The sequence below is a fragment of the Cyprinus carpio genome, chromosome A8, assembly GCF_018340385.1.
Source record: "Cyprinus carpio isolate SPL01 chromosome A8, ASM1834038v1, whole genome shotgun sequence".
In the NCBI taxonomy this organism is placed as follows: Eukaryota; Metazoa; Chordata; class Actinopteri; order Cypriniformes; family Cyprinidae; genus Cyprinus; species Cyprinus carpio.
Genome location: NC_056579.1, coordinates 4,443,360 through 4,469,306, shown reverse-complemented (window position 1 = coordinate 4,469,306; position 25,947 = coordinate 4,443,360). Strand labels below are relative to the sequence as shown.

At 37.1% G+C, this 25,947-nt stretch overlaps 2 protein-coding genes across 2 annotated transcripts; both read left to right on the top strand.

Annotated features, from left to right (window-relative positions):
• Window positions 1-1,772: 1,772 nt before the first annotated feature.
• On the top strand, window positions 1,773-15,503 carry LOC109055290 (histone deacetylase 6-like). The gene is given in 28 exon segments (XM_042761685.1): window positions 1,773-1,957; window positions 2,547-2,642; window positions 3,596-3,706; window positions 4,148-4,233; window positions 4,542-4,626; window positions 4,723-4,763; window positions 4,863-4,959; window positions 6,039-6,151; window positions 6,251-6,355; window positions 6,732-6,800; window positions 6,902-7,028; window positions 7,231-7,296; window positions 7,383-7,442; window positions 7,524-7,613; window positions 7,690-7,796; window positions 7,881-7,948; window positions 8,099-8,219; window positions 8,314-8,478; window positions 8,643-8,811; window positions 8,923-9,125; window positions 10,119-10,311; window positions 10,393-10,542; window positions 10,832-11,006; window positions 11,105-11,472; window positions 11,554-11,697; window positions 12,443-12,589; window positions 14,453-14,581; window positions 14,767-15,503. Coding segments are annotated over 27 exon segments (3,321 nt in total). The 5' UTR covers window positions 1,773-1,957; window positions 2,547-2,579; the 3' UTR covers window positions 14,836-15,503.
• A 2,759-nt stretch (window positions 15,504-18,262) lies between these two features.
• Window positions 18,263-25,634, top strand: LOC109059898 (LHFPL tetraspan subfamily member 3 protein-like). The gene is made up of 5 exons (XM_042761684.1): window positions 18,263-18,408; window positions 18,495-18,540; window positions 19,893-20,321; window positions 21,154-21,387; window positions 25,056-25,634. Exons 3-5 carry the CDS (start codon window positions 19,904-19,906, stop codon window positions 25,079-25,081), a joined length of 678 nt encoding a protein of 225 aa, XP_042617618.1. The 5' UTR covers window positions 18,263-18,408; window positions 18,495-18,540; window positions 19,893-19,903; the 3' UTR covers window positions 25,082-25,634.
• Window positions 25,635-25,947: the final 313 nt, after the last annotated feature.

Here is a 25,947-nt window from a genome sequence, read left to right as displayed (position 1 = left end):
ATCAATTTATGCTTTTTTTGTGATTTTTAAATTTATTTACCTCTAAAATTACCATTTTTTAATGTAAAATATGCTTATTTTTATATTTAATATATCTTTTTTAACGTCAAAAAAAAATCATTAAAAAAAAAAAAAAATCAGACTGCCAAAACCTAAAAATTTGGTGACTTTGGTGACATATGATGGTATAAAAATATAAAAATATAAAAAAATATCAGTATCACTATTTGGCTGTAGCACTCAGTGGCTGCATATTTAGGCTGAAATCTATAAACCAGGGGTGTCAAACTCAATTCCTGGAGGGCCGGAGCCCTGCAGAGTTTTGTTCCGACCCTGCTCCAACACACATGCCATGTAGTTTTCAAATAAGCCTGAAGGACTTGATTAGTTGAATCAGGTGTGTTTAATTGGGGTTGAATCGAAACTCTGCAGGGCTCCGGGCCTCCAGGAATTGAGTTTGACCCCCTGCTATAAAAAGTCAATGTTGTAACGAACTTAACCTCTAGCATCTTCCAGACATGTTTCGTTTGGAATCATGAACAGGTCTTGCAGTAGTACTTTGAGCTGACTTTAAAGTGTGTGTGTGTGTGTGTGTGTGTGTGTGTGTGTGTGTGTGTGTGTGTGTGTGTGTGTGTGTGTGTGTGTGTGTGTGTGTGTGTGTGTGTGTGAATGTGTGTGTGTGTGTGTGTGAGAGAGAAAGTGTGTGAAAAAGTAATTGGCTCATTCCGATCTTTGTTTTTGAATGTGTGAGTGGCTGTTTTTATTTGACAAAAAGCCATTAAAAAAATTAAAAAGCCATTCTGTTATAGGCTCATTCAATGCTTTGTATGTGTGTGTGTGTGTGTGTGTGTGTGTGTGTGTGTGTGTGAGAGAGAGAGAGAGAGAGAGAGAGAGAGAGAGTGTTTGCCACATTGAGAATGTTGTAGGCTCAGCCCTTCATTTATGTGTATGTGTGATCTGCATTGTGTTGGATTTATTGATTTTTACTGGACAAAAGAAGAAATGCTCTGAATTATATAGGCCTATTTCCCATTAATTCCGGCTCATTGATGCACCATTCCATTGTATTTCATTATCAAATTAGTGAAGCACTTATTTTATTTTATGATATTATATTCAAATCTATATTTGTACTATGGTTTTATTGTCGTTAGTTTATGATTTTTTTATACTGTAAAGCACATCGGACAATGTAAATTGTATTTAATTGTGCTATATAAATAAATTGCCATTTAAGATTAAAAGTAAAACTATATATATATATATATATATATATATATATATATATATATATATATATATATATATATATATATATAGTATACACACACATTTATAAAGTAAAAAAATAATAATAAAATATTTTTTCCACATTTGTCCCGAAGGATGAAAAGGACCAATCACAGTCCGTGTTTACTGGAAATTATATTTTTTATAGAGATTACTGTAAATTAATATTTGCCAGAAAGCACTTAATTTGAAATAACAATTGACTTTTTTAATAGACTTAAATAAGTGTTCATTGAAGGTCGTCGGAGCCTCCATGCGCCCCCTAGAGGCTGCAGCGCGTCATGTCTCATAGGAAATAGTTCATAGAGACGGAATCGCGTCTGCTGCTCTGCACACTTGGGCGTGTTAGCCGTTAGCATTTCTAAACAAAACATTGTTGTGCTGTTTTCATACCCTTTGAATATAGATAATATTGAACATACATATTTACTATCCGATCCCCACCCCATCTACCTACATTCATCACTCACATTTCAAGTCCAGAAAACAAAAAATAACATCAGGCACGGAAACTTAGGAAAGCAGACAGCTTTAGGCTCAAATGACTGGCACATTAGTCCTTTTTAATATCATATCTGAATTTCAAAGAGTGTTTTTTTACGAACGGCATAAGAATCTGACAGCAAATCTGTCCATATCATATACACATCACACATTTCTGAAAGCAGTAAGTAAACCTGTTCTGTACATTCTTCAGACATCTGTCATTTTTTAACTTTCATTTTTCCAGGACGTTTCTTTAAGAAAGAAAATCAAATGGTCTGTTTTGTACTGTATCTCGTTAAATATTCAGATATTTTGCTCTTGATTTAGAATTTGTGCAAAAGCAGAATGATTGAATGGATGGATATGGTGTTATATATTTTCATTTATTATTTAGTAACTTTTTATTTTAATAGTGTATTATTATTACAGACATATAAATAACATGACATAAACACCTATCATGTTATGAAGTTCATAACATGATAGGTGTTTATGTCATGTTATTTATATGTCATAATATGAACGTATATACAGTCATATTCAGTCACTATGACAATATTCAGCCATAGTCACAACTTAAAATAGCAAATGTATCGGTTATTTATTCTGTATATAAAATAAAACTAAGTGTAGCATTTGCGATAACCTCTAATTTATCGTCAAACTGTTTGTTCTTCCATATAAATGATCTTTTTTATACATGCAGTTTGGGACTTTTGACGTACAGTAGATGTTTTGAGCACCTGTCACAGCATCCTCTTCTTCTCAAGGTTTTTGGTGTGGATCTGTAAAATCCTAAACTGATGGATCCTGTTCCAGATTCCAGAGGTTCTATTCGATCGCCGAGAGCAACATCTGAAACCAAAGTGAGAGAATGTTTATATTCCATTTGCCAGAAAACATTCATGTTAACCATTTAAAGGAATAGTTCACCTAAATAGTTTTCTCCCCCTCGGGCCATCCAACATGTAGATGAGTTTATTTCTTCATCAGAACAGATTTGGAGAATTTTAGCATTACATCACTTGCTCACCAATGGATACTCTGCAGTGAATGGGTGCCGTCAGAATGAGAGGCCAAATAGCTGAGCGTTTGTTGCATTTTTGCAAGAAACAATTCCATCATTAAGATGTTTTTAACCTTTTCTTCTGGATAGTCCTCTATCCATAATATGGCTTTCTCCAGTAGAAAGTTGTCTGATCTGATTCAGGAGAGAAATGTGTACAGATCAAGCACCGTTTACTAGTGAAAAGTGCAAGTATTGTTTATTGTTGCTGGATTTGTATTTTGGCCAAAAGTAAAGGTTTAAAGTTAAAATGCCTTAACGATGGATTTGTTTCTTACAAACATACAGCCCTGAAACATTAACTGATGGACTGGAGTGTTGTGGATTATTGTGATTTTTTTATCAGCTGTTTGGACTCTCATTCTGACGGCACCCATTGACTGCAGAGGGTCCATTGATGAGCAAGTGACGTAATGCAACATTTCTCCAAATCTGTTCTGATGAAGAAAAAAACTCATCCTCATCTTGAGGGTGTGTTGATGTTTTATTTTTGGATGAAGTATTCCTTTAAGACAGTGCTCAGCACCTGTCAGCTCATCGTGTGTTAATCATTTTCTGTTTTTTTTTTCAGTCTGTACATGAGTAGCTTCGTTCAGAGGTTAATAATCCACAGATATTCTTTAAGTTTGCCCACTTGATCTACGCAGTGTCTTGTTCTGTTTTGCTCAGTTTTCAACGTGGGAGCTAGTGTTTTATTTGGATTCCTGTTTTAGGCTGCATGCAAATCTCTCTGAAAACCTTTGTGTTCTCCAGAGAGAAAACAACAATCAGAACCAGAAGAAGAATCTGCAGGAGGCGCGGAGGAAGGGCAGGATGGATCGGAGCAAAGAGGAGGAGGAGATGAGCAATGAACTCAAAAACTTGGTAGACGTTTAATCACGCTTAGTCAATGTGTTTTCTCATGAAACTTGTCAAAAATTGTCTGTATTGTATTTCAAACAGCAAAATTCATTATGCATGAATAAAAGAGTCTGTTTCTTTTTTTTAAAACCTTAAAGATTTTAGTCAATTGCAATTCCTCCCCCTTCTCCTGCCCAATTTTCTCAACTCTTGTCTTGTCCTGCAGCTTACATAATAGATTACAGTAGCTTTTCATATTTCAAAAAAATAGCATTACTGTGCTTAACTCCTTTTGATTACAAGCAGGTGTGGCAAGACCATTTTAATATAGCTGCCCAATGTTGGCATAAAAGCACATTTTCAGTTACGCACATGCGGTATTTTCTTTTATCAGTGTTAGATTGCATGTTCAAAGATGGCGTGCTTTTGGAAAGGCTTTTTGAATGTTTTTGGGATGTTTTTTAGGATGTTCGTGGTAAAACTAAAGCAACAGGAACAGGTCTCGTCTACGTAGATGCCTTTACTCACTTTCACTGCCTCTGGGATGCCAGGTGACGCTTCAGGATGGTTACATTTATTGACAATAGTTTGCCTAAAAGTGAAAATTCTGCCTTATTTTTTTCTTTAATTAAGAAAGCCATTTGGTAACCCTTTATGTCTTTCCAGTAGATGCTATAAAGCATTTAAAGACAGAACCTTCAAAAGTTCTTTTGATCATTCATTTGAAGATGCAGTAGAAATATTATTTTTAGTGATTTTAGTGACATATTCTTGATAACTAACCTCTTTTGAAATAGTTCACTTAGTATTGGTTTATAAAGTTTTTATGTAACAGTGGGTTGGATGTCTTTGTTTTCAGTCACCTGGAGTGTCCAGCGAGAGTGAGCACTGTGATGGAGATGCTGGAGACGGAAGGTCTGCGGGGACGCTGTGTACAAGTAGAGGTAGAGATACTCCTGTAGCGATGATGTTATTGTTAACAGGTTTGTACCTGAATTCCTCCTGTTTTTGAGTTTTGATTGGTTTATTTTTGCATTTAAGCCAGAGCTGTGTCAGAAGCTGAGCTGTTACTCGTTCATACGTGAGTTTATATGCAAGCTTGAATAAAGATTGACGCTGTTAATCGCGTTTGTTTTATGATCATCTGATGTCACATGGGGGAATGTGTTGTGCACAATAGGAAGGAGTATGTAGAGCTGATGAAATCCACACAGAAAATGACAGAGGAGGAGCTGAAGACTCTGGCTCATAAATATGATTCTGTCTACCTGCATCCTGTGAGTCACCTGATTACAAGTCTCCTCCAGTCCAGGAATTTATTGTTTGCTTATTACTCCAGTTCCAATGTTTCAGTGTTCATCTAAATCCGGTACATTCCCTGATGTTTCTCAAAGTCAGCATGAAATCAGTATTGATGACTATTAAGGGCTTAAAGGGATAGTTCGCCCAAAAATGAAAATTCAATGTTTATCTGCTTACCCCCAGGGCATCCAAGATGTAGGTGACTTTGTTTCTTCAGTAGAACACAAACGAAGATTTTTAACAAACCGTTGCAGTCTTTCAATCTTATAATGTAAGTGGATGGGAATCACAGCTTTGAGAATCAAAAAAACATACACAAACAAAACCAAATTAAACCCTGCGATATAAATACTGTTCAGTTTCTTGCACAGACCGATCATTTCATGTCTTTACACATCAATGTATCGTCACGAGCCGCAGGGTTTAATTTGGTTGTGTTTCTGTGTTTTTTTGACTCTCAAAGCCGTGATTCCCATCCACTTACATTATATGACTGACAGACTGCAACGGTTGGAGTTAACTCTTTCCCCACCATTGACGAGTTATCTCCTCATTTAGAAGACAAAGCTTCCCCAAAAAAGAATGCTTTAAACTAGAAAAACTGATTTTTTTGTTTAAAAGTAGAGGCTTTGATCTTTATTTTGGTGTATTGCATATTAAATTATTCATACAGCAAAATATGCTGTAGGCCATTAAATTTTAGCGAAAATCATCAAAATTGCAGGCACTTTAAAAAAAAAATGCTGGTGGGGAAAGAGTTAAAAATCTTCATTTGTGTTCTACTGAAGAAACAAAGTCACCTACATCTTGAATATCTTGGGGGTAAGCAGATAAACATCAAATTCTAATTTTTGGGTGTACTATCCCTTTAAGCATGAATCAAAGTGATAAAATAACTGTAACACTCAGTCTCTTTTGGCTTATTGCTTTTATAAAATAATAATAAAACATAATCAGAATAATCTATTGTTCTTACAAAGTGATGTAGTTTATTAGTTTATGGTTGCCAAACAACATGGTTTTAGCTTTGTGGAACTTTTTTTAATTCAACCAGGAATATTAATCCTCTCCCCTCCTCCCGTCTGGCATCAGTACCACATCCCCGTGGATAAAGCTATTACATAAAATCATCACAGCACAGCTGCGTAACGGCTTCTCCATCAACAGGTCTCGTTGCATCTGTTATTCTTAGCAATGCTAATATTTCTGCATTTTCGGTTTATATTGATCTATGTTTGAGTTACTGTTTTTCCCTTGCACACACAGGCCTCCTGGTCACCACGCTCATGCAGATAAGATGAATGGCTACTGCATGTTTAATAATCTGGCCATAGCAGCGCGCTACGCACAGAAGCAGCATGGAGTTAAACGGTGAGAGAGCATTTTGCTTTACCGTCACACTTTTATTTGCACCTATACATTATGAAACTGACCTGATACATTTTCCCGGTGTTATTGTGAGCGATTATTCAGAGCACTTTTTATCCTGAGACAGAAAATCATTTTTCATCAAACATAATGATCACCTCTGAAACATATTTTTTACCCATGTGCCTAAGGCTGCATAGGCGACGGAAAATATTAGTAAATGACATGAAAAATTGAAAGTCTGGTCTTATATTTATTTCCCCTCAATATTCAGAAAATATGTAACATCACAGAAGCTCAATATGATGCAAAACCGTTTTTAAATGATGTTTGTGGTTTGAGAATCTATTGCATGAGGTGTGACTCTTTCCTCATTCAGAGTTCTGATTGTGGATTGGGATGTGCATCACGGACAGGGAATCCAGTATATTTTTGAAGAGGATCCCAGGTAAACTTGTCCATATCCGAAGCACCAGAACATCACATTACATTTATTCTCTCTGAATGTCCCTCATTTGTAAAGACTCTCTCTGTGTTTCTGTGTGGCAGTGTGCTGTATTTCTCAGTGCACAGATATGAAGACGGCTCCTTCTGGCCGCATCTCAAGGAGTCTGACAGCAGCTCGGTGGGTTCAGGAGCAGGACAGGGCTACAATATCAACCTGCCCTGGAACAAGGTACACCACACTAATTTACTAAGTGTTTGTGTGACTCATTTCCTGAGATTAACCAAATTACATTTACATGTAGAAATGCTACCAACACCTGAAATGAGGTTGAAAATGGTCATGTAAAACTCCATTAGGGTAACATATAAGTGAGAAATGAACATGTTTCAGAAGTGTGGTAATGTGGCCAGATCTCTTTATTTAACTCCAGACAGGGATGGAGGATGGCGATTACGTCACAGCTTTCCAGCAGCTCCTGCTTCCAGTGGCGTATGAGGTACACCTTTTAGATCAGCCCCCTGCACATCTGATTTAAAGCTTGCTGTTTCATGATGACTGATCTCTTGTGTGTGTGCTGCACAGTTTCAGCCTCAGCTGGTGTTAGTGGCGGCCGGTTTTGACTCTGTGATCGGTGACCCAAAGGTGAGACGCGAGGTGATTCCCTTTTATATCGTTTCCAAAACTCATTCCATTTGAATGATTTAAAACGTTCTGTGTGTCTAGGGTGAGATGCGAGTGAGTCCTCAGTGTTTCTCCATCCTGACCCACATGCTGAAAGGTGTAGCACAGGGTCGACTCGTGCTGGCTCTTGAGGTATGATCGTATCATGAACAAAATTCTTCTTCGTGGTTAACATCTCACTCAGACTCACTAGTGTTTCATCTGTTAGGGTGGATATAACCTCCAGTCCACAGCAGAGGGTGTTTGTGCTAGTGTGAGGTCACTGCTGGGTGACCCTTGCCCTCACCTGACCTCTCCTGGTGCTCCGAGTGAAAGGTGAGTGAACCGAAGAACACATCTGCTTACGTTCTCTTACATTTCTTTGTGTTATTCCCTGTTTGTTGTGTTTGTTTGTTGCAGTGCCCTGAAGTCCATCTCGGAGACCATCTCAGCCTTGTATCCATTTTGGAAGAGTCTTCAGATTTTTGGTAAGAAGATTTTTATCTTCATCTTCAGATATAAAGTAAACATTCATCACCATTTTTATTCAAAAATTATTCAGTACAGCTGGCACCATAGTAAGATTGACAGGTTTGTATGTTTTCTTCGGCTCTTGAATGTGTGTGTTTGATCTTCAGAGGGTGGTCCTCTCTCCGATGTCCTTCCCCTGCCCGCTCCAGTGTGTGCAGAAGTGAAGGCTTCCTCTCTGATCACTGGACTAGTTTATGACCAGAGAAATACTCCACAACAAAACATGTGATATGTAAAAGAGCTAAAAAAACACACACAACTACACCACCCCTACAAAAAACATCTTATTATTTTTGTGTGTGTTTTAATTATTTGGTTGTACGTAATATATAAGATGAGGATGTATTGATTCCCACAGTCATCATCCAGAGCTCCCTCAGAGAATTTCTCGCATCTTTAGCCGGCATGAGGAGCTGGGCCTGCTGTCCCGTTGCCTTCAGATACCAGCTCGCCTAGCAACAGAAGAAGAGCTGGCACTCTGTCACAGGTGACAATCAAATGAGTAAATCAATATCGACCACATTAATGTAGAACAAAATTAAGTCTTTATTTCACTTGCATAATTAATGTTTCCTATTTAATTTCTTACTAAAACTGATGTCGTACGTTGCATTTGATTCAGTTCATGTCTGTTTATCTCTCTTGTGCTAGTTCTGCGCATATAAGCACTATAAAGAGCACAGAGCACATGAAACCCAGAGATCTGCACCGACTGGGAAACGATTACAACTCCATCTACATCTGTAATGAGAGCTACACCTGCGCCCTGGTGGCCGCTGGGTCGTGTTTTAACTCTGTACGGGCCATAATCACAGGCCAGGTGATCTTTATGAGTAATACACTTCTTAACATGTTTCAGTATAATGTGTCCCAGAATGTTACTGCTTGAATTTGTTCCCAGGTGTCCTTAATTTTTTCTCTGGTCCTGTAGGTGAGAAATGGCGTGGCCATAGTCCGTCCTCCGGGTCATCATGAAGAAAAAAAAACATCTTGTTCTTTCTCTTTCAATAATACGGCTGCTTTGACCGCACGCTATGCCCAGAGCATCACTCACGAATCCCTGCGTGTCCTCATCCTCGATTGGGATGTTCACCATGGAAACGGCACACAACACATCTTTGAGGAGGATGACAGGTTTGACCAGTCCCACAGTCAACCATGATCAACCATAGTATAGTGGTCTGGATCAGTGCTGTTATTGTTAACTCAAAATAAAACTATTACAATTTTTTTTTGTGACTTGACATATAATAATATTATGATAGTAATAAATATTAGAGGAAAAAAATTAAATAAATTTTTTTTTAAAGACCAAAATTACTAAAAGGAAGACTTACATATAAAAGCTGAATAGAAATAATAATAATATAATAATAATTATATTAAAAATAATATAATATAAAATATAATAATATAATAATAGTAATTAAATAAACTAAAAATTATAAAACTATATAAATAATAATAAAAGTAGTATAAATACAAAAGCATACAACAAAATTACTAAAACTCAAACTAAAGTTAAAATGAAAAATATAATATAAAAAACAAATAAATAAAAGAACAATATTCAAAATATTCATAAATGCTATAATAGTATATAAATAATATATATAAAAAAATCACTAATCTGGATTCCAAAGTCAGGTGCCGATAAGAGGTCCGTAATTTATCATTTAAAATTTTCCTTTCACCAAACAAAATCATATTTTAGCTTGCTTAAGCATTTCTGACTCTTTCTCTGACCCTGAGAATTAAACCATCTGTTTTGAGACTTCTGATGCAAGTTATCTTTTTTTTTTGCTTGGCCAACCTCTTTGCATTTTAAATGACTAACAATGGATTTGTGGTCACACTCAGTATAGTGTTAACCTGCCACATCATTCAATATTAGCCTGTTTACAAAGTTGCATTCATAAAACAATCAGTGCTAAAGTGTGATGGTTGGTGCATCATAACCGTGAATGTTCCTAAATGACCCATTTTTTAATGTTTTGTTTTGTCTGGGTGGATAGGCAAAGGGGGGTTTGCATTATTAATGTGTCCTCTTTATGTTGTCATATGTATAAATATTGTTGTTTGAGATCAGTCACAAAGCTGAGCTATCAAATATCTTTGTTCTCCCAGTGTTCTGTACATCTCCCTGCATCGCTACGAAGACGGGACATTCTTCCCCAGCTCGGAGGATGCTAACTATGATAAAGTGGGGGTCGGGAAGGGCACAGGATACAATGTCAACATCCCCTGGAATGGAGGAAAGATGGGAGACCCAGAATACATGGCGGCTTTCCATCACATAGTGATGCCGATAGCCAGAGAGGTAAAAGCACATCATATGCTCGTTTTTACCTGATGTTGTTTGGTGTTAAATACTAACTGAATAGTGTTGTCTGTGTTCTAGTTTGCCCCAGAGCTGGTGCTGGTGTCTGCTGGGTTTGATGCAGCACGAGGTGATCCGTTAGGAGGGTATCAGGTGACCCCAGAGGGCTACGCTCACCTCACCCATCAGTTAATGAGTCTGGCTGCAGGAAGAGTGCTAGTCATACTGGAGGTGGGTTAGATTCACTCACACATTCACAAGTTTACTCTTTTTCCTATTGAGGTTTTCAGTGGCTAATGCTGAAATCAGTTTCTAGAGACTGGAGAAATTATCCTGACAATTCAACTTTGCATCACAGGAATAAACTACATTTTAAAATACATTCAAATAGAAAAATGTCATTTTAAACTGTAATAATATTTCACAATATTACTGTATTTTTGATCAAAGAAAATGCAGCTTTGGTGAGACTTCTTTTAAAAACATCATTTAGGACGTCATCTTACCCTTTTCACCATAGGGAGGATATAACCTCACCTCCATCTCTGAGTCAATGTCCATGTGCACCAGTATGTTGCTGGGAGACTCTCCTCCGTCTCTAGACAATCTGCCCCCTCCGAAGACCAGCGCTACTGTTACCATTAACAATGTCTTGCGTGCACACGCCCCCTTTTGGAGCTCCTTGAGAATACAGAGTGAGTTTGCATATCGAATCTGAAGTCTGAAGAATTGAATTGTACGAACAGGATGACTATTTTAATGCATCATGCTTTTGTTTGTGTGTTTATGTCAGTTCCAGAGTCCCTTCGTTTGACTTTGCCGTCTCCTAAATCGAAAGGCAAGCGGGCATCGGCGGGCAAGAGCAAGAAATCTCCTCGCCAGTCCACCCCTTCCCAGAGTCCTGGACAGACACCGCAGCATCTCGAGCAGTCCAGCCTTGATGAGCTCAGTAAGGACCTGCTCTCTCTGAATCTCAACACAAGTACCTCATCTAACCCCAGCCCAGCATCTGTCCCCATTGGAGGAGCCAGACGGAAGGTGAAACCCAACCCACAGAGGGATTCAGCAGGCCAGGAGTCACCCCTAAAACTCAAGTCAGAGAAAGCCAGCGCTGGAGATGGCACGCATGCAGAGATTACAGCTGTAAAAGCAGAGACACCTGTAAGCAATCTCTAATGTCATTAGCAGTATGTTTTGGTCACTAGTAATGTATTCAGTCATCAAACATGCTCTGTTGAATAGGAACGGACAATCCCAGAATCTGTGGTCTCTGGAAATTCAGCTGCTGTGGATGATCAGGAGAGTTCAGTGCTGGAAGCCGCTGGTGGTCACGCCACTATGATGTCAGTCTTAGGAAATGTCTTTGGAGCACAAGCCACGGATTTGGTAACATATGCACATGCAGTAAAATGTGACCCATAAAATTAAAAAATATATAAATAAATAAAATACATTATTAATAATAGTAATAATAATAAATATTAAATGTTTGTGTGCTTGTGTGTGTGTGTGTGTGTGTGTGTGTGTGTGTGTGTGTATATATATATATATATATATATATATATATATATATATATATATATATATGATATTTAATAGTAAGTAATAATAAATACATAATATAAATAAATAATAATAATACATTATATATTATATGTGTTTATATCAATGTAAGAGTAATAAATGAACAATAAAATAATAAAATTAAGGTGTATATATATATATATATATATATATATATATATATATATATATAAAAATAATAATAATTTAAAAGACACATAATAATATATATGTAGTAGTAATACAAATAATATATTAAATAAATAAATAAATAATAAATAAATATATATATATATATATATATATTATATATATATATATATATATATATATATATATATATATATATATATATATATATATATATTTTTTTTTTTTTTTTTTTTTTTTTAGGGTAGGGTAGGGTATTTGCATATGGGTAAATTTAAGAATGTTGCAGTCATGTTGCTGAATTGCCGAGTAGCAGAGAGCTAGATTTATTGTTTTCATTCTGTTGCATCATTCAGTACTCTGGGCGATACTAATGTGAATTTGAGTGGTGATCTAATCATGTGGCTCTTGTTGCTAGGACACCATGTATGTGGTGGACCCGTTGTCATGGTGCCCACACTTGGAGTCGGTGCGACCGGTGCCTGCAGGCGGCATCGATGTCTTCCTGCCGTGTGAAGAGTGTGGAGGTGATACAGAAAACTGGATCTGCCTCTTCTGCTACAAGGTAACAGTTAATGACGCTCAAAATCACAGCAAAAACAACACATAGATGTGCCAAACTCATTCATGTAACAGCCTTACTGAGTGCTGAATGAAGTTTAGAGTTGTGATTTATCACTGCCAACAGTGGTGCACATTGGGTCTCATTCACTGAGCGTGCATGTTGTTTAGGATGATCAATTTATTAATTTTGAAATAAAAACTTAAAAACACAATAAAAACTCTTTAATCATGGGTTCCCGCGGGGTCTTAAAAAACCTTAAAAGTATTGAATTTATTAATTTGGAAATAATACCTTAAAAAGACTTTAAAAAGTCTTGAATTTTGATGTCTGGGTCTTAAAAATTGTGCTGTATGTAACTTCTCCGTATTGTAATTTTCCTCAAAAGTTTCATTTGTCAACCACGATTATTTTGATTAAATGACGTAGTATAAATAAAGAGTGGCGGAACCAATAATTGAGAACGCAACGCAGCCCCGGGTCACAGTACAAAATACTGCGAAACACGTGATGCCTTCAGTAAATGAAGATGACGCACTGCAGCACCACAACCATAGACTGCAAAGCAAAACAACACAACACAGACCTCAAGCAACAAGCAAAGGAGAAGCGTGAAAAATTAAAGAAAATCTCAGCATTCCACAGGAAAGGTTGACTGACGCCGTTATATTTTTAACGTTTTTTTGTTACGTTAGCTAGCTACCAATTTCATTCTGAGGTTATGGGGAAATGTAAATTTAATGAAGCGTGGCTGGATAAAAACTCTTTTAGTCATTGGTTGAAACCAGTGGACAACCTTGATAAAGAGAATGCTGCCCTGAGTGAAGAGCTAAGGAGTTGACTGTGTTTCTTAATTTAATTTATTGTTGAGTTCTGATTTTTGATGTTTATTGTTCAGGGGTCTCTCAGTTCCCCATATTCCCAGCATGGAATAAGTAGCTAGCTAATGTTAAAAAACAACATTGTTCAGCAAACTTTCTTGTGGCCCATTGAAATGTTTTTATTTTTCAAACCTGCTTGACTTATCTTTTACCCATTCCACATTTGAAAAATAAATGAACACAAGTTCAAGGATTTTGTTTTTCTTTGCTGGTAGGCACGTGAAATAGGCATTAATTTTTTATATAAATGGTCTTAAAAAGGTCTTAAAAAGACTTGAATTTAACTTAAAGAAACCTGTAGGAACCCTGTTCAGACGGCTTCATTTCCTTTTCATTTTACAGCACTGCTTTGTTTACAGCAGTAACCAAACAACACTATATTGCAGCTGTTCCGTAAGCGCCACCTGCTGTCAGAGAGTGAATTCGCTTTTTTAGCATAATTTCACAAAGCTAAAGTCAGACCGCTCTGTTTGCCTTTTATCTTGCAATTTTGAATGACAAAGAGTAATATATATACATATATATATGAGTTGAGTCCAACTGGACAGAATCTGATTGTATTGGTGGGCAGCTCTGACCAAAAAAAGCCATGGTTGATTTTTTTTAATTTTTTTTCCACTAGTGTAATAAGGTGGAAAAAACATTCTAACACAAGTACAAAAATGATTGAGTCTTTTGGGAAGTTGTTACATCCTGTGTGAACAAAGTCAGTAAGTTTTAATCCAGTGGAATAACATGAACTATTTTTGAGAAAAATAAAATCTTCTCTGGGTCAAAATCACCAGAATACAACATGACGGTTAAGAACAGATTTATGTGAATATGCACATGTTGTGAATTAGATTTTTTTTTTTTTTTGAAGTTCTTCTGTGTTTATAAATATGAATAATCCACACAATTATTTGTGAATGAGACCTATTGTTGTTTTAATAGATCACTTATGAATCTTATTGTGGTTGAAGCACTTTTTGTTGTTTCCTGTCAGGTGCTCTGTGGGCGTTATGTGAAGCAGCACATGGTGACCCACGGACAGGTGTCGGGTCACCCAATGGTGCTGAGCTTCGCTGACCTTTCTGTCTGGTGCTACGCTTGTGAGTCATACATCCACAACAAGGTGGGTGCCGCCCAGATCAGGGGCCTGTAATCGCTGAATGATGCATGACAACTTGTTAATGTTGTTCTATGACATGATTTCTGTTCTTTATGAGATCAATTAAATTGTCACTGTTAGATTTAACATGCACTTTTTCAATACACATGCACAAACAGCCGTGTCACTGTCTGTCTCTTCACACACAGGTGCTCCATGAAGCCAAAAGTGCCGCTCACCTTGTGAAGTTTGGAGAGGAGATTCCTCCTTTCAGCTAAACCAGCAGAGAGAAGGAAGCGTTTGTTTGTGTTGTTTGCATGCATGTGAAGAGACCAAACTGAGCTGCAGTGGAAGCAAGTTTCTTCAGTTTATCGGTCTTCCTTCCTCACTTTTGTCGTAAACATACTTCATAGATTCTCATTGTGCCAGTTGTGGGGTTGTTTGCCAAAATACTGATTTTTTTTTTAATGGAATTTGTTTGATCTTAAAGAAAATCTTAGTTTTTAAAAGGTGCCCTCTCTACAGTTTGTAATAGTAGCTTTTTTTCCAAACAGTACTTTGATTTTATGAAGATTTCTTGCAGAAAAACGGTAGCATGGTGCTAAAACCACAATTTTACAACCAGCCAAATCAGTGTTTCAAATGTATTTCATTCTCAATGTTTGCACAGCACTGTTGAGAAGCATTCCTGTTTTCACTGTATGACTCCGGGCAAAGTCGATCAAACTGTGGAAATTACAAAACCACCTTAACCTGAAAGCAATAAAAAGTGCAATTTTTACTTAAACAGCATCCAAGGACAGGATGTAATGAGTTATTTTGTGTTCCATTTCTTTTTTTGTTTTCCTTTTTGCACAAACACAATGACTCAAACCGTTGGAAACCCTCACTCTGTAACTCTTGATACATGTTGCATTCTAAATAAAAACTCTTCTGTTCCACTTTCTTTAAAGCCACTGCAATTTTATGGCCACATTTGTGAAAAGATCAAGGGGAGAATCTCACTCCAATGTGGAATTAAATAAATAGTATTTATATATATATATATATATATATATTATATATATATATATATATATATATATATATATATATATATATATATATATATATATATATATACACTGCTCAAAAAACTAGGGGAACACTTTTTAATCAGAGTATAGCATTAAGTAAATTAAACTTCTGGGATATTGATCTGGTCAGTTACATAGCAGAGGGGGTTGTTAATTCATTTCAGCTGCTTTGGTGTTAATAAAATTAACAACAGGTGCACTAGATGGGCAACCATTAGAAAACCCCCAAAACAGTCAAACGCATCAATATGTGCTATTGCCAGAAGGTTTGCTGTGTCTCCCAGCACAGTTTCAAGAGCATGTAGGAGATTCCAGGAGACAGGCAGTTACTCTAGGAGAGCTGGACAGGGCAGTAGAAGGTCCTTAACCCATCAGCAGGACCTGTATCTGCTCCTTTGTGTGCAAGGAGGAACAGGATGAGCACTGCCAGAGCCCTACAAAATGACCTCCAGCAGGCCACTGGTCTGAATGCCTCTGAGAAAACAATCAGAAACAGACTTCATGAGGGTGGCCCGAGGGCCTGACGTCCTCTAGTGGGCTCTGCGCTCACTGCCTGGCACCGTGTAGCTTGATTGGCATTTGCCATTGAACACCAGAATTGGCAGGTCCGCCTCTGGCGCCTTATGCTTTTCACAGATGAGAGCAGGTTCACCCTGAGCACGTGTGACAGATGTAAAAGGGTCTGGAAAAGCGGTGGAGAATGTTATGCTGCCTGTAACATTGTTCAGCATGACCAGTTTGGTGGTGGGTCAGTGATGGTCTGGGAAGGCATATCCATGGAGGAACACAGAGACCTCTACAGGCTAGACATTAGGTATCGGGATGGAATCCTTGCACCCGTTGTCAGACCCTACGCTGGTGCATTGGGTCCTTGTTCCTCCTGGTGCACAACAATGCCCGGCCTCATGTGGCGAGAGTATGCAGTCAGTTCCAGGAGGATGAAGGAATTGATACCATTGAATGTCCCCCACGCTCACCTGAACTAAATCCAATAGAACACCTCTGGGACATTATGTTTCGGTCCATCTGACGTTGCCAGGTTGCACCTCAGACTGTCCAGGAGCTCAGTGATGCCCTGGTCCAGATCTGGGAGGGAATACCCCAGGACACCATCCTTCGTCTCATAAGGAGCGTGCCCTGACGTTTGTCAGGAATGCATACAAGCACGTGGGGGGCCATACAAACTACTGAGTACCATTTTGAGTTGCTGCAATGAAATTTCAGCTTAATGGACTAGCCTGCTGCATCCTTTTTTCACTTTAATTTTGAGTGTCTTTGAATTCAGCCCTCTGTAGGTTGATAATTTTCATTTCCATTAAACAATGTGGCATCTTTTCATTCCTAACAAATTACCCAGTCCATATCTGTATAGATATCCTGCATGATATTTTTCCCCATTGAGATCTCTTTGTTCAAAGTGTTCCTATATATATATATATATATGTGTGTGTGTGTGTGTGAATGTATATGTGTGTGTGTGTGTATATGTTACAATAGTATTTTATATATAGATACACACACACACACACACACACACACACACACACACACACACACACACACACCATATATATATATATATATATACAGTGTATATATAAATTCAGGGGTCTTCATCTAAAATTGTTTGAGGTCCAGTAATAAACCCCTCCTCACCAGCCAAGGTCCGGACAATTTATATACCTAAAAATATTAATTGGTGGTTTTTGGCAGAGCCGCCTATCTTCAAGATATTTAAGCTAATATTTAAGACTTTAAAACAAATTTTTTTATAAAGTAATACACTTCACAATTCAGACTTTAAACCATTTTTTAGGAAAATGGAGTCAAAAGTATCAATTATTATATTAATTTTAATATTAATTTATACTACATTATCTTCTTGTCGATCCACCAGTTCACATTTACAACCCATAAATGTTGCAATATTGCTAATATTAATATTAGTAATAATACCTAATTGCAATATTAGTACCAGTATATATATATATATATAGAGAGAGAGAGAGAGAGAGAGAGAGAGAGAGAGATGGATATATAGATTTTGGGTCGAAATATGATCTGAATATGTTTTTTGTTTGTTTTTTTTTTTAACTGATGCTTATTTATTTTTTAATTCACCACAAAATAAATAAAAAATATGTTTTTTATTTTTTTATTTAGTGACTATATATATATTTTAGGCCTTTTTTTTCTTGAGGTGATATATTTTAATTAGATATACCCAGAGTAAGATAGTCTTGTATTAAATGTTATGGTTACTGTTTTTGCAGGCATTAATTTTCATGTCAGCTGAGCGATCATAATGCAAATGAACCTGTTAAATGATGCACAGACGAGCTTCTTCCCTCCACCATTCATGTTTATTCCCTTAGTATTCATTGTAGTATTTATCTTGTGCTCATCTGAAATGCATCACTTCTTCTCTGTGTATTATTCTCTCACTTCCTCTTCTCTCTGTATGGAATTTAATGCTTTTAGGATTGATGAGCTGTAACTCTTCCATCCCCCCCCCCCCCCAACAGGGATTGACAGATAATTTCATTTTCTCATTGTGCATCATTGGATTGCATTGCTCTCTGTGTGTGTGTGTGTGTGTGCGCGCATGCACAGAGACCCTCCTCCCAATCCGAATGATTCTGCGCTCCCCCTCCCTTCTCTCCCTCCATATGTGTGAGGAAGATGGTTGCAAGCAGCGTGGGCCTGTTTTTACTGTCGCACATCCTGCCGTGATCCCACCGGGAGGAAGCGGAGGAGAAGAATCCCTCCATTCAGGTCAATTTCTCTCTTTCACTCACTCCTACATTTTATGTGATGCTGCTTTCAAGTAATTCAATTTTAATGAGATTTTTGTCGCACAGATCCTGAGGTGGGAGGAACAGGCCTGGAGTCAGCCAGAGCAGAGAGGTGACTCTCCCTTCATCCATCTCTTTACATCGTTTACCAGGTTGAGATCAGGTTTTCAGGTCTAGGCATCAGCTTTCTTTGCTGTTCATCTGTTCATCATGTCACTTTTTTATTAATTGACAATGCGTTTTGATGATTTTTTGGTTAAACATGACCATGGTATTAGCATTTTTACCATGGTAAAACCATGTTGTTTTTTTTAAGAACATGCTTCATTGTAATAGCATATTCCTTAAAGTATAATTTAAATAAATGTGAAGCACAAAAAAGTACATTTGATATTACCACACGAGTACTGTAAAAAACAGTAACACCTCATAATAAGGTTTCATTTAACATTATTATTTTATTAGTTAATATAAACTAACAATTATAACAATTATAGTTAACATGAAATAACAATAAAAAATGTATTACTGTTAATTACAACATTTACTAATATACTATTAAAATCAAAATTGTATATATTTAATAGACCTAAGATAACATGAACAGGCTAACAAAAATTTATAAATATTGTTATATTAGTATCACAGAGATATTAATGGTTTTTATTTATATTTCAAATTATTAGTCATTATTTTTTATATTTCTGTTTTCATTTTAGATTTAGTAATTTTGTGTTTTTGTCATTTTTATTAGAATTTGTTTGTCTAGTTTTTATTCATTTTTAATTTAGTTTTTAATTTTTATTTTAAATTATTATCTTATCTAGTTAGACTAACTCAAAATAAGAAATGTTACCTTGGCGACTAGCTGAAATGTTTTTTTTTAAATATTTTATTTCAAGTAACATTTTTTTTTTTTTCAACAATTTTAGTTTTATATTACTATAATAACCATGGTAACAAATAAATTGCCCTTTGTTAGTTAATTTTAGTTAATGTGATAACTAACCTTATTGTACAGTGTGATCATAAAAGCTATGGAATGTGAATTATAGTACTATGGTATCTGCAAAATAAAATGAAAGTCAGTGGGGTCTGGTGTTGTTTGAAACAGGGTTTTATAGTTAACTGAAACTAAAACTATTAAATATCATTTATCAAACTTTAACAGAAATTAATTTAAATCTCAAACTTATTTAATTTTTTTTAGATAGTTTGCACAACAAAACTACTAAAACTAACTAAAATTAAAATATGAATAAATACTGTAAAAGTATCTCAATGATACTAAAATGACCCTGGTGGTGAGGGTTAGTATATGATGACAGAATTTTATTTTTGTAAAAAAATTTTATTTTTTACGGACATATGACATAGATATTCAAAATGTTGTTTTTAAACGTTGTAGATGATCAATAGAATGTCATTGCATAATATTATCTTTCTGCTGATTGTCGTCTCCAGCTGTCTCCAGCATGCAGCGTCACTCGTCTGAAGTGGCCCGTCTGTATCAGACTGAGTTCATTCGGAGCGCACGGGCGGTGGGCATGCTTTGGGCCATCTGCACGCTCTGCTTTGCCATTATTGAGGTGGTCATTCTCATCCAGCCTTCATGGGTGGGCACACGAGAGCTACACTACCGAGGAGGGGGTCCGGCTCCTCCGACCGGGACACTGGGCCTCTTTGAGGTCTGCATGGAGATGGATTGGCCTGTCCCAGAATGCCGGGGATCTCTTCGCACCCTGACTCCACTCTCTGCGTTCCAGTCTCCCGCTGTGTTGGTGTGCATGTCTCTGACTATGGTGTGGGCCAGCGTGGGCTGCCTGTGTCTGTTCAGATTCTGCAATGCAGCAACCGTCTATAAGATCTGTGCTTGGCTGCAGCTCACAGCAGGTGAGACTCTTCAGCTGACTCCTCAAGTCTCTTCAGCTCACCACTGCTACATTTATTTGAACAAAAATACTGGAAAAACAGTAACATTGTAAAATGTTACTATTTTAAATAACTGTTTTCTATATTTAAAAATATAATTTGTTCCTGTGATGCAAAGCTGAATTTTCAGCATGATTACTTCAGTCTTCAGTGTCACATGATTCTTCAGAAATCCTTCTGATATACTGATTTGCTGCTCAAGAAAAATTTCTGTTTATTATCAATACTGAAAACTTTTGTGCTGCTTCATATTTTTGTGGAAACTGTGAACATTTTTTGAAGATTCTTTGATGAATAGAAAGTTCAAAAGAAAAACATGTATTAGTAATAAAAGTAATTTGTTACAATATTAATGTCTTTTATGTTACTTTTGAAATGAATGCCTTTAATTCTTTGAAACAACCTCACTGACACCAATATATACCTTATTAAAGCAAAATCTAATTTAATTTACTTTTACATATAAATGTGTCTCAAATTACAAATTTGTGCTTAATTCTAATGAAAATAATATCACAATTCAGAAAATCTGAATAGTTTCACAAGGCTGCAATTTCTAACAGAAATATATATATATAATATATATATATATATATATATATTATATATATATATATATATATATATATATAATATATATATATATTAATTTCTTTCTTTTAATTTTGACATGAAATACAGCATGATCCAGAGATCTGTGTAGTATGTGATGATGAAGAAGTGATTATTGAAAGCTTGTGATATATATTATCCAATACGGTACTACTAATTGCATCTCTGTTTCTTGATGCAGGCTTCTGTTTGGCCCTGGCGTGTGTGTTGTTCCCAGACTCCTGGGCGTGTGCTGAGATGCGGGCGCTGTGCGGGGACCGTGTGAGTAGTTTCTCCCCGGGGAACTGCTCTGTGCACTGGGCGTATATACTGGCCATGCTGGGGGTGCTGGACGCTGGCATACTGTCCACGCTGGCTTTTGTTTTGGGGAATCGCCAAGATGCCCTGCTGCCAGAAGATGCCAAGGATGGTGATGGTAAATGCTGCACTTATTCTTGCTAAAATCTCTAAAATCAATTAATGTTTTACTGCCCGTTTTAAGACAGTAGAGTTTAGCATATATATATATATATATATATATATATATATATATATATACATACACAGTGCCCTCCACAATTATTGGCACCCCTGTTTAAGATGTGGTTGTGGACTTCTAAAAATTCTCCTTTTTTTTAAACAACATAGAACCCAAATGCAAAAAAAAAGAGAAGAATACAACCTTTTATTTAAGTACATTACTTTGGTGGTAAAAAAAATCACACATTTAGAAAAAAAAAAACTTGAAATCATATGTCCCACAATTATTGGCACCCCTGATGTTAATACTTTGTACAACACCCTTTTGCCAACAAGACATCCCTTAATCTCCTCCTATAACATTTCACAAGATTGGAGAACACAGAGAGAGGGATCTTTGACCATTCTTCTTTGCACAATCTTTCAAGATCATCCAGTGTCCTGGGTCCTCTCTTATGCACTCTCCTCTTTAGCTCGCCCTACAGGTTTTCGATTGGGTTGAGGTCTGGGGACTGAGATGTCCATGGGAGGACCTTGAGTTTGTGACTGCTGAACCATTTTTTGTAGATTTTGCCACATGTTTTGGATCATTATCCTGCTGACGACCCATCTTCAGCTTTCTGGCAGAGGCCATCAGGTTTTTATTTAAAATGTCCTGGTAGTTCAAAGCGTTCTTAATGTCATGCACCCTAACAAGGTTCCCAAGGCCTTTGGAAGAGAAACAGGCCCACAGCATCACAGATCCTCCACCATACTTCACGGTGGGCATGAGGTGCTTTTCGGCATACTCATCTTTTGTTTTACGCCAGACCCACTTAGAGTGTTTGTTGCCAAAAAGCTCAATCTTAGTCTCATCTGACCAAAGCACGCGATCCCAGTTGAAGTCCCAGTGCCGCTTAGCAAACTCCAGACGTTTACGTTTGTGAGTGTTAGTGAGAAAAGGCTTTTTCCTTGCATGCCTCCCAAACAGCTTGTTGGCATGTAGAGAGCGTCTGATGGTTGTTTTGGAGACTTTGTGACCCCAAGATTCCACTCTTTGATGCAATTCTGTGACAGTGAGCTTAGGACTTTTTTATACTTCTCTTACCATCCTCCTCACTGTGCGTTGTGGCAAGATAAACTTGGGACTTGGGACCTCTTCCAGCCTTGTTTGTCACTGTTCCAGTTCTTTTAAACTTCTTAATGATTCCTCTGACTGTAGATACGGGCAAGTTAAGGCGAGTGGCTATTTTCTTGTAGCCATTGCCTGACTTATGAAAGGCCGACACACATCTGCCTTACTTGAATGGTGTGTTCTCTTGTCTTTGCCATGTTGACAAATGGGTAAGAGAATTAGGCCTCTGTGTCACATCATATTTATACCCCAGGTCATGAATTACTAATTAAAAGTTCCTAGATACCCTGACCAACTTTTTCAACTACAGAAAAATATTTTTATATAAAAAAAAAAATCAATTACATTTTTCAGCAGAATTGTTAGGGGTGCCAATAATTGTGGGACACATGATTTCAAGTTTTTTTTTTCTAAATGTGTGATTTTTTTTTTTACCACCAAAGTAATGTACTAAAATAAAAGGTTGGATTTTTCTCTTTTTTTGCATTTGGGTTCTATGTTGTGTAAAAAAAAAAGGAGAATTTTTAGAAGTCCACGACCACATCTTAAACAGGGGTGCCAATAATTAACAATAACAACGAAAAAATATAGCACGCTGAACCTTTCAGCACAACTGGGCATATGATGGTTTTGTAGATCTTGCCCTTAAGTTGTATGGGCATTTGGCGGTCAAAGAGAACCCCATAACTTGTCCCCATTTGAGCCACACCACGTTGACCCAGGCGTGGACATTGGGGAGGGAGTCGCCGTCGCTTCTGATGAGCAAACCGAGATATTTAAATTTGGTGATATTGTTCAGTGGCTGCCCTCTAACTCTAATGGTCCCATCAGTCTGGGGCCATGTACTCATCTTCTTGATGTTGAGGCGCAATCTGTGCACGTCCTGCCACTTACTTCTCATTTGAGCCCACAATGGGTTTTGCTGAAGTGCCTGAATATCCGCCATGGCCATGCAAAGGATGAACAGAAGCAGGAAGAGGGCGGATCCCTGGTGCACGCCGACAGTGATTGAGAACGTTTCGGACAGGCCAGCGGGGCATCGGACGACACTGATGGTGTTGGCATAGAGGAGCTGGATCCACTGTACCTACTCTTTGGGTGCACCGTGAGAGTGGAGGGAATGTCGGATGAGGTCCCGGGGCATGCAAACAAATGCCTTCTCGAGATAGAAGAAAGCCATGTGTATTGGCTGGTTCTTCTCCCCGTGCCTCTCCAGCAGCAGTCTGATGGCGTAGATTGCATCAGTAGTCCTGCTTCCTCTAACAAATCCACACTGATTGGGACTGATAGAGATGATCTTCTGGAGATGGGCATCAATTGCGTGCTCGAATATCTTCATGTTGTGGCAGAGCAGGCAGATCGGGGAGTACGTGGTGCATTTGCCGACATCGCCTTTGTCTTCCCAGATCAGGACCGTTACACTGGCAGCCAACAGTGGGGGAGTGGCACCCTCGTTGATGATCTTGCTGAATAGACAAATTTCTGTACCTCTGTGTCTGAGTAACTTCCACGACTCGACGGGAATGTCATCGGGTCCGGGGACCTTTCCGTTCTTCATCTATTTGATGGCAAGCTCGACCTCAGCAGGGCTTTTATTATTGATATTGATAGATATTGATATTCATTACTTGGCCAGTGTCCAGGGTTGAGCGATGGGGGGCTTTCTTGAGTTTGTAGATTTGGCTGGCTCCTTTGGGCATGTTGAGCTGGACATAGAGATTGGCATATTGTCGGGCCTTCATGGTAGCCACTGTCTTCTTCGTTATCAACTTCAGTCGTCTGTACTCTTGCCAGTTGTTGGCCACCCACAAGATTTTTCTTCACCTTTGTGGCTTCTTTAACCTCATCGGTCCACCACCAGACCTGCTTGTTGATGAATCATTATCCTGGCTTGGGGATCATTTTATTTATATATATATATACTGTACTATATATATATATATATATATATATATATATATATATATATATATATATATATATATATATATAACGATCCCCAAGCCAGGATGATGATTCATCAACTATATATATATATATATATATATATATATATATATATATATATATATATATATAATTGTAAAATAAAATAAAATGAAAACAGTTTAAAATAAATTCTAATTCAAATTGTTATTTAATATTATAATAACATATAAATTAGATTAAAATTACACTTAATTGACAAATAATATATTAATATTTTGCCAACAATAAATGTTAGCAAATTACAAAAAATATAATATAATATAATATAATAAAACAGTCGTTCATTGTTAGTTCATGTTAATTCACAGTGCATTAACTAATGTAAACAAGCACATCTTTTGATTTTAATAATGCATTAATAAATGTTGAAATTAACATTAACTAAGATTAATAAATGCTGTAGAAGTATTGTTCATGCTTAGCTCATGTTAACCAAAGTAGTTAACTAATGTTAACTAATAAACTATTGTGAAGTGTGTGATATTTTAATCATGTAATGTTGTTTTATTCTCTCTTCTCAGTGACTGGCTTGTTACTGGCAGCATAAAGCAGGCCTGAGCTGTTCTCAACTTCTCTCTTGACAAATAATGATGACATAAAACATGTGAAGAGACGCTTCTCTCTTCCCCCTCAGCATGATGTCACCGTCCTGTGAATTCTGCTTACATAACCTGTCTGCATAGAAACAGTCACCTGGCAACAGTATCTGAGTCCTTTCTCCCCTGACGGAGGAACATTACTCTGATCTTGTAATGGCGGCTCTAAATAGAGAAGAGGCAAGGCCATTTTCTTTAGTGCATTTCCAAGAGGAGGTATAGTCGAGGTCTCTGTGATCACAGAAGACATGTGGTTTTCAATTAAATGATATTTAGAGGATTGACTGTGATGTTTGATTCCATGTTCTAGATGTTTTTGTGCATGAATTTAAGATGAGGTCTGAATTTATATGTAATTAGAGATTCAGCATAATAATACTGTAAATCTATTTAGTTTGTTTTGTTTTTGGTCAGTAAAGTCTTAATCGTTTAGATTTACTGATTTGATCATCTTTAAGCTAAAGGTAGCAAATTACAGTGCTCATATTTCAGTCAGCACAAAATCAAAATAATCCAACATAACATCACTTGCTCACCAGTGATGAGGTTGTTTCTTCATCTGAACAGATTTCGAGAAATGTAGCATTACATGACTTGCTCACCAATGGATCCTCTGCAGTGAATGGGTGCCGTCAGAATGAGAGTCCAAACAGCTGATAAAACATCACAATAATCCACAAGTAATCCACACCACTCCAGTCCAGCAATTAACAGTTTGTGAAGTGAAAAGCTGCGTGTTTGTAAGAAACAAAGCCATCATGAAGACATTTTTTTAACTTCAAACCATTGCAAAAATATGAGTCCTCTATCCATAATA

What these genes read in the sequence shown, in the direction of transcription:
- LOC109059898 (XM_042761684.1), top strand. Translation starts at nt 19,904, where the DNA reads ATGCAGCGTCACTCGTCTGAAGTGGCCCGTCTGTATCAGACTGAGTTC. An exon ending in TTGGCTGCAGCTCACAGCAG is followed by an intron (nt 20,322 to 21,153) that starts GTGAGACTCTTC and finishes TTCTTGATGCAG; the next exon opens with GCTTCTGTTTGGCCCTGGCG. An exon ending in AGATGCCAAGGATGGTGATG is followed by an intron (nt 21,388 to 25,055) that starts GTAAATGCTGCA and finishes CTCTCTTCTCAG; the next exon opens with TGACTGGCTTGTTACTGGCA.